Source organism: Maylandia zebra, linkage group LG19 (assembly GCF_041146795.1).
Source record: "Maylandia zebra isolate NMK-2024a linkage group LG19, Mzebra_GT3a, whole genome shotgun sequence".
NCBI lineage: Eukaryota > Metazoa > Chordata > Actinopteri > Cichliformes > Cichlidae > Maylandia > Maylandia zebra.
The window spans coordinates 21,040,894-21,053,277 of NC_135185.1; the positions used below are offsets into that span (position 1 = coordinate 21,040,894).

General features: G+C 41.2%; 1 protein-coding gene across 1 annotated transcript in view; it reads left to right on the plus strand.

The window, feature by feature from the left end:
* The window catches only part of efna2a (ephrin-A2a), an 80,833-nt gene extending 70,307 nt beyond the window's left edge, over positions 1-10,526 (plus strand). The window contains exons 2-4 of the mRNA XM_004540191.3: positions 1,085-1,377; positions 6,447-6,512; positions 8,035-10,526. Coding sequence (XP_004540248.1) covers positions 1,085-1,377; positions 6,447-6,512; positions 8,035-8,159 — 484 coding nt within the window. The 3' untranslated portion in view covers positions 8,160-10,526. The remainder of the gene's footprint in view (positions 1-1,084; positions 1,378-6,446; positions 6,513-8,034) is intronic.
* Positions 10,527-12,384: the final 1,858 nt, after the last annotated feature.

Below are 12,384 nucleotides of genomic sequence, written 5' to 3' on the forward strand. Positions count from 1 at the left end.
CTCATCTGCATTTGTTGACAATAACAAAAATATAGAGTATCTCCAGCCTCATCCTTTAAAGAGAGACTGTTTCACTTCACTGACTTCAAGATTGTAAACAGAAGTTCAGTTCTCTTATAAACAGCACTGGCACCAAAATATAAACATAAATAGAGCCTGTATTATAAAGGGAAAATGTGCAGCCATATGTTTTTAATGTATTAAAAGTGACTAGCAGAGGTTGCTGAAAAAGGATGAAGGGGCCAGCATCTCATGCGTTTCCATATCACCTGCATTCTATGAATATTATAAGGGACTGCCGCAGTGTAGAAACTCCAGGATGAGCGTTTTAATACCAATAGTTTTTTTTTCTTTAATAACTTGTTTCGGTTCATGATGCCAACCTCACTGATCTGCATGCTTGCTGAACTAAGTGGACACCTACAACAGCAATGTGTGCTCTCTACCACGATGACCTACTTCTCTTAAGTATCATACCACAAGGTTCATTCAAGCACGCCGACTGGAAAAAAAAAACCTGTATTTGAAACATGCCTCGAATTCCCATAAATTGTAGTTTACCGAGCTTTATTAAAATAAAATTGGTTGCTAAACTGGCATAACCAGAGGGATCATCATTGATTTTTCTGGCTTTAACAATATATTGTTTTGTTTGTTTTTTTAAATGCCCTCTAGGATTTTTTTTTCTTTTCACTGACTCAGGTGGTTTAAATCAGAAAAGCAGTTTCAGTGTCCTTGAGCAATATATGGAAACTCTAAGGAGTGTTGTTCTGCGACCTTTGATTTGCCTCTGAAGATGTGGAAACACAAAAATGTTCCAACAATCGCACAATTTCATATGGTTACATTGCACCGGATGACTACGCTAGGCAGATAGTTTCCTTTGTGCTGTGCAGTCATACAGAAATTGTAGTAAATATCGATTGTTTTTCAGGAATATAAAGATTTTTCTTAAAACGTAAGTCTTCCACGGTCTCATTTTACCACAGAAAGCACAGCTCCTCACAGATTCTGCGCAGATCCCTGAGTCTGTTCGCTTATTTTTTATTCATGAAGAATGTTTCCTTTTTTCTGTGTCTTACAGGTTCTGGCATGGAGAGTACAGGGTGGCAGTGAACATCAATGACTATCTAGACATCTATTGTCCATACTACGAGGGGCCTCCATCCCACGGACGCATGGAGCGCTACATCCTATTCATGGTCAACCATGAGGGCTACACTTCCTGCCAGCACAGGATGCGTGGCTTTAAGCGCTGGGAGTGCAACCGTCCCACCGGTCCCGATGGGCCCCTGCGCTTCTCAGAGAAGTTCCAGCTCTTCACTCCTTTCTCCCTGGGCTTTGAGTTCAGGCCTGGACACGAGTACTACTATATCTGTAGGTTATCAGCCAAGTAGAGTGTGTTTCTCTGTGTTTGGGGAAATTGTGTGTGCAGGTAAAGATGTTTGTTATCTGTGTGTGTGTGTGTGTGTGTGTGTGTGTGTGTGTGTGTGTGTGTGTGTGTGTGTGTGTGTGTGTGTGTGTGTGTCTGTTTGCATGGTATCCACGCTCCTGCTCAATTTGCATTTGTAAACAATATATAAATATGCAATCAACAGAAGCTGATTGAGAGAGTTCTCAAACACAGCCCGCACAAATACACCTTCCATCTCCTATTCGCCCCTCTCACTCCTCCCTCACTTTATTTCTTAGCGCATCTCGCTGCTTCTGTCGAGATCATAAGTGGTGTGCTCGGCAAAGTGGTAAAAATGTCAGCAGGCGTAGTTTGTAATCATTTTTATATTAGCTCTATTGATGTTTCTCCTCACTTCAACAAGTGATGTATTAGTATTACCCCCCTGAGACTACTTTTTTGAACAAAGCTATCATTCCCCCAGCAGGCGTGGGACATATAGTAGCTTCAAATTACTCTTAAACATTGTTTTCAACTTCTCAGTGTGGGATGGATTTACCGCATCCGGACTGTTTAGTGCAAAATCAGTTGGTAATCACAGAAAAGCAACATTAAATTGACTTTGGGAAGCTTTACTGTCAATGTTCAAACACAGGAAAGCACCACTTTTCCTTTTTATGCTGTAGGAGCTGCAGTTGTCTGTTTTAGTATCCAAACCACCTGGGATGAAACGTGTTTTTCACAGAGCGCACAATGACAAGGACACCAAAAGCAATTGAAAAAACTATGTATGCTGTTTTATGCTTTTTTTTTTTCTTTTTTTTTTGCTTTCATTTGTTTGGTTGGCTGATTTTATTTTTCTTTGTCAGTCTCAAATGACCATACAGTCATTTGATGAGTTATGTAAACTCATCATTCGTTTTTGATCAGTTTAATTTTTAATAAGTACATGTCAGTCAGCAGTGTTAGAGAAAATACTTTGCTCTTGCAGGATTCAGTTTGCCAGCAGATAGCTATAACGACTCAGGAAAGTCATCCTATTCTTTTTTTTCTGACTTGACCTTTGAGATTCTCTTAAGAAAAATCTTATTTTGTCCAAAAGATTTTTTTTTTTACTGCGTGGAATTCTGCCAGTATGCAGCCTGACGGTCTCTTCATTTCTCCTTACATTATCGCTGCACAGTTGGCTGAAAAACTGACCTTGACCTTTTTAGCAGGAGATGGAGCATTCTCACCATGACTCATAATGGGAAGAAGGTCCTGTAGCACCAGTTTCAGGTCAGGTTATAGAGGGAGTTTTTTTGTCCTTGGATAGTGATTCTCATTTTACAGTGATATTGTCTTCATTCTGAGAGTACAAAGAGACTTTAAGCAAAGAAAAAAAGTTAGATATAGATAGGCAGATTCTGAAACAGGTTTAGTTTTTCAGGTTTTATTTCTCATGCAGCAACAGTAACTGGTTTTGCAATACAATTAATATAAAAACAAATGCGCAATGCGAAGATACAACACTTTTGCATTACTGAAAAGTTTGCATTTAAGACTATTTGTAGGTAAAGAAACTTTTTTTAAATGCTAGTTGTCATCTACAAATATTTACCCAAGTCTGTTGTCTGCACAACCACAAAGACACAGCAGGCGAGAGTCAGGGAGCTGAAGAGGCAACGATAACAGCCACCCGATGTCCCGATGCACTTTTCCCAGTTGGCACACATACACACAAGCACACATTCTTCTGTTTTCAGTCTCATGTAGGGATGGTTTGGGCCCCTCTAGTTAGTTGCTGACTATGGTATTGTGCTCACGGGACCCCTAGGGATAGTGTGTGTTCCACATGACTAGAATGCTTGTGAATGTGTTTCAATATATATCTGTGTGTGTGTGTGTGTGTGTGTGTGTGTGTGTGTGTGTGTGTGTGTGTGTGTGTGTGTGCGCGCTGCGGGGGGAGGCCTGGTCATGGGGGTCAGTTGTCAAGCGATTGTGAGTCCGTGAAAGGCCATGTCCATCATCTTGACTGGCAGGCTAACACACATTCTTGCCTCTCACCGTCACTCACATGCTCACATTAAACACACTCATGCACAGGTCAGTACTGATGTGGAACGACAACGTGCCGACCGTTTTAACCACCCGGCCTTTCCGCTAAGTGCCTTATTGTGTGCGTCCTCTCTGAACATACTTGTGAAGCACATATTTGATTGGCATTTGTGGTCACATCCATGAGAGTGCATCCCTGTGAGTGCACACTGGTGTGTGTATTTGTCATGGGGCTGACATGTTGACAGGTCAGCTCCACCCCTTGCTTCTCCCAGCTGTCATCTGATGAGGCTGAGTGGTTTTCAATGGGTTTTTAGGAGACTTTAGATTGTGGATGTGCTGGGAAAATGAGTCACTGGGTGAATTGGTGTGACTTTTAAAAATGACACAGGTGAAAATTGTTGGGGGTAACAAAGAAGAGGGGAAAAAACCTTTCTAGCCATTTTGCCTTTTTCAGTCAAGCCAAAACAGAAACGTCCACTAGGACAAGCCTTAATGCTAGGCCCAAGTTCTTCTGCCCACTACAAGTAGTGCAGGGAGATAATCTGAAAAAAATTGATGGATAGGAAGTGGCCTATAGGTAAGGCCTTACAGGGTAAAGGAGGTGAAGGTCAGAGAGAAAGATGGAGGGAGGAGTCGTGGGCTAAAAAAAGAGGGAGGAGAGGGCAAATGAGGGGTCAGATTTATTTCCTGTGCACTGTGGATCTCAAACATGATTCTCTATGGGGTCACTACTGGGTTGTGGCTTCCTCAAGGGAGAAGGCCAGTAGGTCTCCACGCACACTTCTGCAACCAACTGTGCGTGAGCACATTCTTTTACACATCTGCGTATGTGTGTGGGTGGCTGTGCTCGTCAGCATGTCTGACTGGTCAGAGACTTGGACACAATCTCCTTTAGGGTCTCCAGCTCTATTTCACATTGGAGCGAGGTGGGACTAAAAACCCAGATTCAATTTCATTTACTCTACTTTGAAGTTTGAATCACACTAACTTTTTAACTTTTTTTTCTTTTTCTTTTTTTTTTGGCATTCAATCTGGGCAGCAAGCTGGCTCAGTGGTTTGCACTGTTACTTCACGGCAAGATAGACCTGCGACTGTGGGGAATTTGCATGGATTTCCTTCCCCATTCCAAAGACATTCAAGCCAGGTTGATTTGAGAGTCAGTTATTTCCCTTAGGAATGTGAGTGTGAATGAATTTCAGTGATCCCTTACAAACTTGTTTACATTGCCTAACGTGCTTAGTGTGTTTATGGGAGCATATAGTATGAGGACATAATATATGAAACTCTGCACTTGCTTAAACTTCTAAACACTGCAACTGCAAAACAGTTAATTAATTAATTACTGGATTAATGCTAAATTGTGACAAATGTTTAACATGTTAACTGAAAAATTTTATCTTTTGGATACATTTTTATGTCATCTGACATATTCAGTTAAATTAAAGTTTTTAAGGGCACGCTGCATACCAAGGTTTTGATAATAGCTCTGCAGGAACCACCTTGCTGTTGCAAACATGAACCGTGCTATCTTTGGTATTTTTTTGTAGACTCGGCTAAAGAAATTATGAACAAAAGATGTGTTTTTGATACAGGCTGCTAGTTACAAAGTGCATAAAGATACAAATTGAATTTTTTTTTTGCTAAGTTATCTTTTATGTGTAGACACAACATCTCTGGTTTGTTCCTCGAGTTAGGTGACTTTTTAATGCCTAAATAATTCATTGCTCAGTATTAAGTGGCTTAAAAATAAAAATTCCTCTGAAAATGCTCAGGTACAAGGACTGAAAAATAAGTGGGAAAAAAACATGTCCAAAGAAAAAACTGAAAGCCTTTTTAAAGGTCTTTTGAACTTTTCGTGGGGTTTACTACAAATGAAATTCAACACAGCCGGGCTTTCTTTGCATTCTTTCTTTCTTTGCACTGGCTCAACAAAACCCCAAATCCCATCCATTGGAGATCACACCAGTGGTTATCAACTAAGCCGTTCTCTGTTTCACATGTCCTGTGACTCTTTTTCAACACAATACTGCTACAAATAAGAGAAAAGACTAATGCTAAGTAAAGCCATCTTTGGATTTATTTCACAGAGCAGTAAAATAAGCATTTTAATTTATCGTTGCATGAGCCCTTTAAGTTTCAGTTTATATCTATGGTCCTCAAACCACATCTGTATTTGTGTATATATAGAGAGGTATCAAACCTCGTGATTTAGGTTAAAGGGGAGGTCATCATCAAAGTTACTGTCCTATAGCCTAATAAAGGAAAGTTTATCTGCAAATCAAAGTGATTTAATTGTACTGATTGAACAGGTATTTTTAGTGTGTGTTCTGTGTTCTAGTAGCTCCAGTTCCAGCAGTGTAAAAGAGACTTTTACAATTTTTTGCAATCAAGAATTTTTTTTTACATTTTCTGCATTAGGCAATGCACAGTTTGTGCTTCATTCATTGATTTTAGTAGGGTAAGACTTAACAACTTGCAAATTTAAAATGTATGCCACCAGCCGAGAGTCTCAATTGCACATAAAGAATGCTGTAAACACGAGAATCAGTGAAAACGTGGCCAATTTAAAACCAAAACTCTGAACATACCCCAGCACAAGATACTACAATGATTTAGCCAAGTAAAAAGACAGCCACTTTCGTGACACTGAAAACTCTGGCTTTAACCTCAACATAGCTCACTAAGCCATTGATCACGCTTCACAGTACGCCCCTCTGGAGAACTATGGCTCGTGACAACTTCTAAAACTTCTAAGAAAGTTTGGCTCCTTGGAAGCAAAGTCTAAAGAGCTTTAAAGTATCTCATGACTTTCACACAATACTGTTGGTTCTTACTGGCTTGCAATATATCAGTTATTAAAAATGAAAAAATTCTGTCAAATCTACTTTTGGTTCACATAAACACAAAATAATCTTGTTTTATATTTGGTTATTAAATGTATTTGGTTTGCAATCAGCAGCAAAAATCACGTTATCTCTAAACTAATCTCCACTTTCAATGTCTCTTCTCACAGCATCTCCTCACCCAAACCATGTGGGGCGGGCATGTCTAAAGCTGAAAGTGTATGTCAGACCTCCAGGTAAGTCACGCTCTATCTACACACACATGCTCACTCACAAACACACAATGACATATACACACAGAGGTCCAGATTGGCTATCAAAGTAAAATTAGGGGGAATAAGAGGTCTGATAGAATGCCCCGGCAACAGACCTCGCTCTGATTCACAGACCGGCCAGGCAACACTTTAACACCTTTACCCACAGACACGCACGCTGAAAAAACACACGCGCGCGCCCGCATACTGACACATTCACACATGCGAGCGCACATGACCGTGCGCAGACGCAAGCACACACTTACAGGCACAGAGAAGAGTGCACCCACATACACACACACATAAGCAAAAAGTGGCATACGCACTTCACATCAAATCACATCACATCACACTGGGTGTGAGGGAGACCTTCTGTCCTTGTAGAAAGAGAACAGAGCCGGCTGAAAGTGCTCTCTAAGAATGTTACCAAGCCTCAACATCATCAGACTTGCTTGAATCACTCATAGGAAACAGAAAGCAATCTAATAATAAACCAGCTGCATGCAGTAGAAGTTTAATTTAAAGATTTAAAGTTTTCCTAATGTTTCAGGTTTGTTTTTAAAGTTGACAAGGCAGATGATGAGAAGATGAGGGATGACTTGCTTGCCACGTCACTGTGCAGCTTGCTAAAACACACACCTTTGATAAGTGCTTCCTCATAGGCAGAGCGCAGTGCTGACACTAGTGAGCCATGCTGTCCAATGATAGCGCTGTTTAAAAATAACTCAAGAGAAGCCTTGCGTACATGGGGATCAGAGTATGGCAAGCATTACATTATACTTGCGTTATCTTGAAAATCTACCTGTATGTCTACGAATGTGGATTTTTATCCCCCTCCCCCAGCCTAAACCCCACCAAGGAATCAAACCTGGGTAGTTACACGTCTCCCTGGATAATGACATGGCTTTGAAGAGCTTCATAAAAGAGAGTCAGCTTACACAGCTTTCCAGGTTCAGATCATTCCATATCTCGCTAAGGGAAAAGGAAATTCTCTCCTCCTTCATAATTACTGAAACAATGTACATTCTGTCGTTGCTCCAGCTCCTCTTTGAGTTGCTGTTAAAGCAATGTGTCTGACATTGCAGCTTCCATCTTTTCTGTGAAATGTTGTCATTCGATTGAGCTCTGAGCAGTTGTACATGTGTGTGAGTGTGTGTGTCTTTGTGAGTGTGTCTGTGTGTCAGCTGCTCCAGATTCTGAGTCTCTGTGATTAAACTGTAATTAGGTTGGTTAAACCCCCTGCAGAGCTCAGTTGCCGTCGTCTTCTTTTCCTCTTCCTCCTTTGCCGCTCCTTAGCTGTTAAAGGATGAGAGTTTTGTGCTTTGCTGCTTGCTTTCCACCTCTCCCCAACCGTAATCGTTTCACTTGTCTACCATTTTTCTTTGGCTAAATCCACCCCCTCGTTCATTTGCTGTGTTTTAGATTGTTTTGTCTTTGTCTGTGCGTCCTCTCTCAGTTCAGATGTTTTGTCGTTTTTTTTCTCTTTCTCATTTCTTTGTTTCAGATGGGTCGGGATATGATTCTCCGGAGCCTTTCCTGACTGATGGAAGTTCAAGCTGGAGGGCAGGGTGCATGACCCTCTTAGCTGCTCTGGCCTCACTCTTCTTGGGACTCTTCTACTGGCTGTGACCCTTCTCTCCTTCTTCATGGAGCTCCCGCCCAGGGATAATGGGCTGGGCTGGCTGTCCCTCTCAATCCACCACCCCTCAGGGAAGCCCTCTGTCTCCGTTCCGCTCCCACCGCCACCTCAATACAACCACCAACCACCCCCACTGCCAGCATCCTTTATGGCCCAGCCACGGACACCCTTCACAGGCCTGACTAAGAGGGCTGGGTCTTAAGCTGTCTGGGAAGTTGTCGTTTATCTCTGGTCCCTGAATTCCAGGTGGAAAAGCACCTCTCAGCTGAAAAACACAAGAGAAATGCCTCTGCACTCATATCAGAGGGTCCTTTTGATTTGACTATTGACTCTTGGCCACTGATGGGGTAGATATCGCCATGGCTATGATTAAACTTGTCGTTCTGGGGCAATTCCAATCATGCAATCACGGCAGGATGCATTAAGCGATAGGCCTGGATGCACAAAAATTGAATTTTGCTCACATTGCTATCCAATCCTCAAACCAAGAATTGGAAGTGGCCAAGCTTGCATTGTAATTGGAATTCTATGCTATGTGGACCAATTCCAGCTGCAACAACAATAAGAGCAATTGCATAGAGGAGAGGAGCACAGTGGCTCAGGCTGTGCAGAAAAGAAAGGGGGAAACAATATGAGCACAGATTTACATGAATACGTCCATATGGGAAATGTAATATTACACGTGTTGATATTTTCAGATCCAGTGTAGAGTCACTGCAATGTGATACAAAACTCATGCAGTTTTAGAAGAGACTCAGATAACTCATTTAAATGACAAGTATAACCATAGCCTGTTTCATTGGGAGGGTGTGGGGGTGTTCGGGGTAGGTTCGATGAGATGTAGATCTTCAGGTGGGATGTGTTCTGTCTTATTCGTGTTTCTAAACAAAGCATTTATCACAGCCTGGCCAGCACAGGCGTCTTCAGCACTGTCTAATGTTGAATGGGTCGGGTGACTTTTGGAACCATGATTTTCTCATGTATGAATGTACCACTGGTCACCCACCTCTTTGTCTTTCTGTATTATTATGACTGTGGTCACTTACAGTACCTTCTCTCAGACTGGCAGGATGAAAGAGTCAGGGATTTGAAAAGATGACATGTGGGAGTTGGGGCGGGGGGTGAAGTAAGGATGAACGGAGGACAGGTGAGAAAAGGAGGCGACACTTAAGTTGCATGACCACTGTGAAACCTTCAGATCAATCTTGTTTCTAATGATGATATATATTTTTTCATGGGGAAAATCAGAAACACCCTGCTGCCGCTCCTTTGCTCTCCCTGAGACTTTTTCAGACATCAAAAGGAAAATTTAACCTCTCTCCTCACACGGTTTCTCCTGTCTGGCTTTCAGTCGTTGATGGATTAGCTTGGGCCCGGAGATAAATGGACCCACAGGGTGAAACTGACTGGAAATCAGCCCTCAGAGCCCAGGCCAGATCACAATGGACATAAACACTGACTGAAGCTGGTCCTGGGTCTGAGGGTTAAACCAATAAGGGAAGTGCATAGACTGTGGCAAATGAGGCGAGATGTGTGTGTGTGTGTGTGCGTGTGTAAGCGTGTGGTAGCATCACTAAATAACACATATGGGTGTATACGCACGCACACACACATTCACATACACATGTTTAGTCTTTGATAACGAGACTGTTCCTCTGAGATGGTGGGAGCATTCATGGTCATGACTATAAAGGGAACAGCACAAAGAGAGAGCGAAGAGAGGAGGGAGGGGGGGAGAGAAAGCATGTGTGTATGATGGGACTGAGACCTCTTTAATGTTGGGAAGTGAACATAATGAGTAAGCACTGTGAACACACACCTGCATACACACGATGACCCATGTACAGATATACACACGTAAAGACATGTAGAAGAGCGAATGCAGATCTAGACATTTACAAAGACATGGCATGAACATACACACATGTACAATCACACACCACATACACACACACACACAAGAAAACACAAACAAGGGGAAGCACTTCTTTCCCAACTTCATCTTATTTTTGTAGCATTTAAAATCACTGTTAATTACTCCTGTGTGGAAAGCAGTGATGGGGTATAGCCTGTGGAAGATTAAAAAAATGTGTCTTCTCTTCTTCTATTCCACTGATGCTGTCCTTCTATTGTTCTTCTTCTTCTCTGGTTTGTGATCCATGGTTGGTAGTGGTAGGATGCCTCCGGGGCTGAGCGTCATGTATGAGTTTGTCTCCTTTTCTGTTTGTTGTGTTCTTGTGGACGCTGACCTCAGTCATTAAAGTCAGTCAAAAGTAAACACAGAAGTCAGAGCAAGGAGAGAAACACACAAATAAAGATTGTCTTTTTGTCTACTCGGAAATCAAGCCAAGTGAGTGGAATTTCTTCAGTGGAAATGTGAATTAACTTTGTTTGTTTTTTGTTTTCTTCCTCCAAAGTGCTGATGATTGTATTCGTATATTAGACTGCACCTGGGTCTTTATTTTGCCCAGTCTATCTTCCTCTGACATCAAAGCTGTGGGACGGTGAGCAGTGAGCTCTGCCAGTCAAAGCATGAAATTATTCAGATGAAATCACCCTCTCCAATCTTCAGCTGTTTCTCCCTCAGTGATGTGACAGCTAATCTGAACTGCTGACAACAAGGAGAGTGAATAACTTGATAGCCTTTCCTCTTCTGTTTCCATCAGATTTCAAGAAGGGTGGCCTGCAAGTGCTAATAACCAAGCAGTGTCTTCGAAGTTGACCTATTACGCAATTTGTAATTGTAAATGCTGTAGCAATGGTTGGTGGTCAGTTCAGGCTTTTTCTACTCGTGGCTCTATATGAGTAGAGAGGGGAAATCATTCAAATGATCATTTAAGGTACTCAGATCTGGCTATGACAATAAGAGCTTCGAAGACCTGCTTTTAAAACCTTTTGTTTGGGAGGGGCAGCCAATCGGGAGAAAGCTTTCTTCAAGCGGGGTGGTCTTTCAGAGAGAAGAGCTCGTTTCAGGCAGTGGATGAAATAAGTGGCTTCACAGTAGCTTAGTATAAGATAAATTATTTTGAACTTTAAATTATTCACACTACCATAGTCCCAGAATAAAAACATTGAGCTAGAAACGAGCATAAAAGGAGATCTCATGTACTGACTGCACTTGCACTTTACTGTATGCCCATGGTCTAAACTGCATTTAGAAGGAAAATACTCCACTAGATTTCTGATTTTGCAAAAGACAGGTGAAAGACCTCCTCTATGCACAAAGCTGTGTCCAGATAGATTTCAAGTATCTCTAAGTTCATTTTTGTGCACTTGCCTTCTTTCTTTTAAAGGTGGAAATGAATGAGAATGCAAACTGAAGCTGAAATATTACACTCAAGCTTTAAACAAGACCAACACTTGCAGTGGGTAAATGTTCAGATAGGTGGCTCAAGAAGGAGTTAAATTACATTAAAATAGATTAAAGAAATAATACATGAAACAAACAAAATTCACTTGAAATTTGCTCGTTTTAATTGCATCATCTGTTTATGATGTCTTCTTCTGCACTGGTTTTATGGCATCTGAGCAACTGTCTTCAGCTGTTTATCTCAGTAGGGGGTTATCTCAAATCCTTAATATTTCACAACAGTGTGTCTTAATATTTTACTTCTATTTTTAGACTGTCTTTAAATTCTATAACATTATAAGCCGGAATTGAGTGGAAACTTTGAGCTGTTTGTTTACGACTTGTTTTAATTTTCACCAACATTGATGATGATTTTCCCTTTACACAAGCTGTCATTTAAGTAAGCGTTAACTGTTAAACTGTTTAAAAGAAAGCAAAAAGTAAATCAATGAGAATTAGTTTTCTAACTTAAAAAACAATTGTTGTAGAATTCATCAATTTATTACCCTACATTTATTTTGTACCCCTTCCCAGACCTTTTAACCTATAAATCGAGAATTCACACACTGACAAATGTCTAAAAGCATAAACATTTGAGTATGAAAGGTCAAAGGTCAAGTCTGAACAAACATGGATGTAATGCTGGTTGGAGGAGGAAGATTGTGACCATTCCACTGTCTCTGCAGCTGGACTGATCTAACAAGAAAGTTTAATGTTTAATAAGTCAAAATGAAATGTTCACTTAAGCTTGTTAGGTTTTCCCCATATCCGGACATAAACAGCCAGACAGACAATGGGCACTTTTCCCTTTTGGGGTTTGTAAGGGCTAGTGCTAGCTTGAAACACTCATCAGCTTTGTTTTAAAA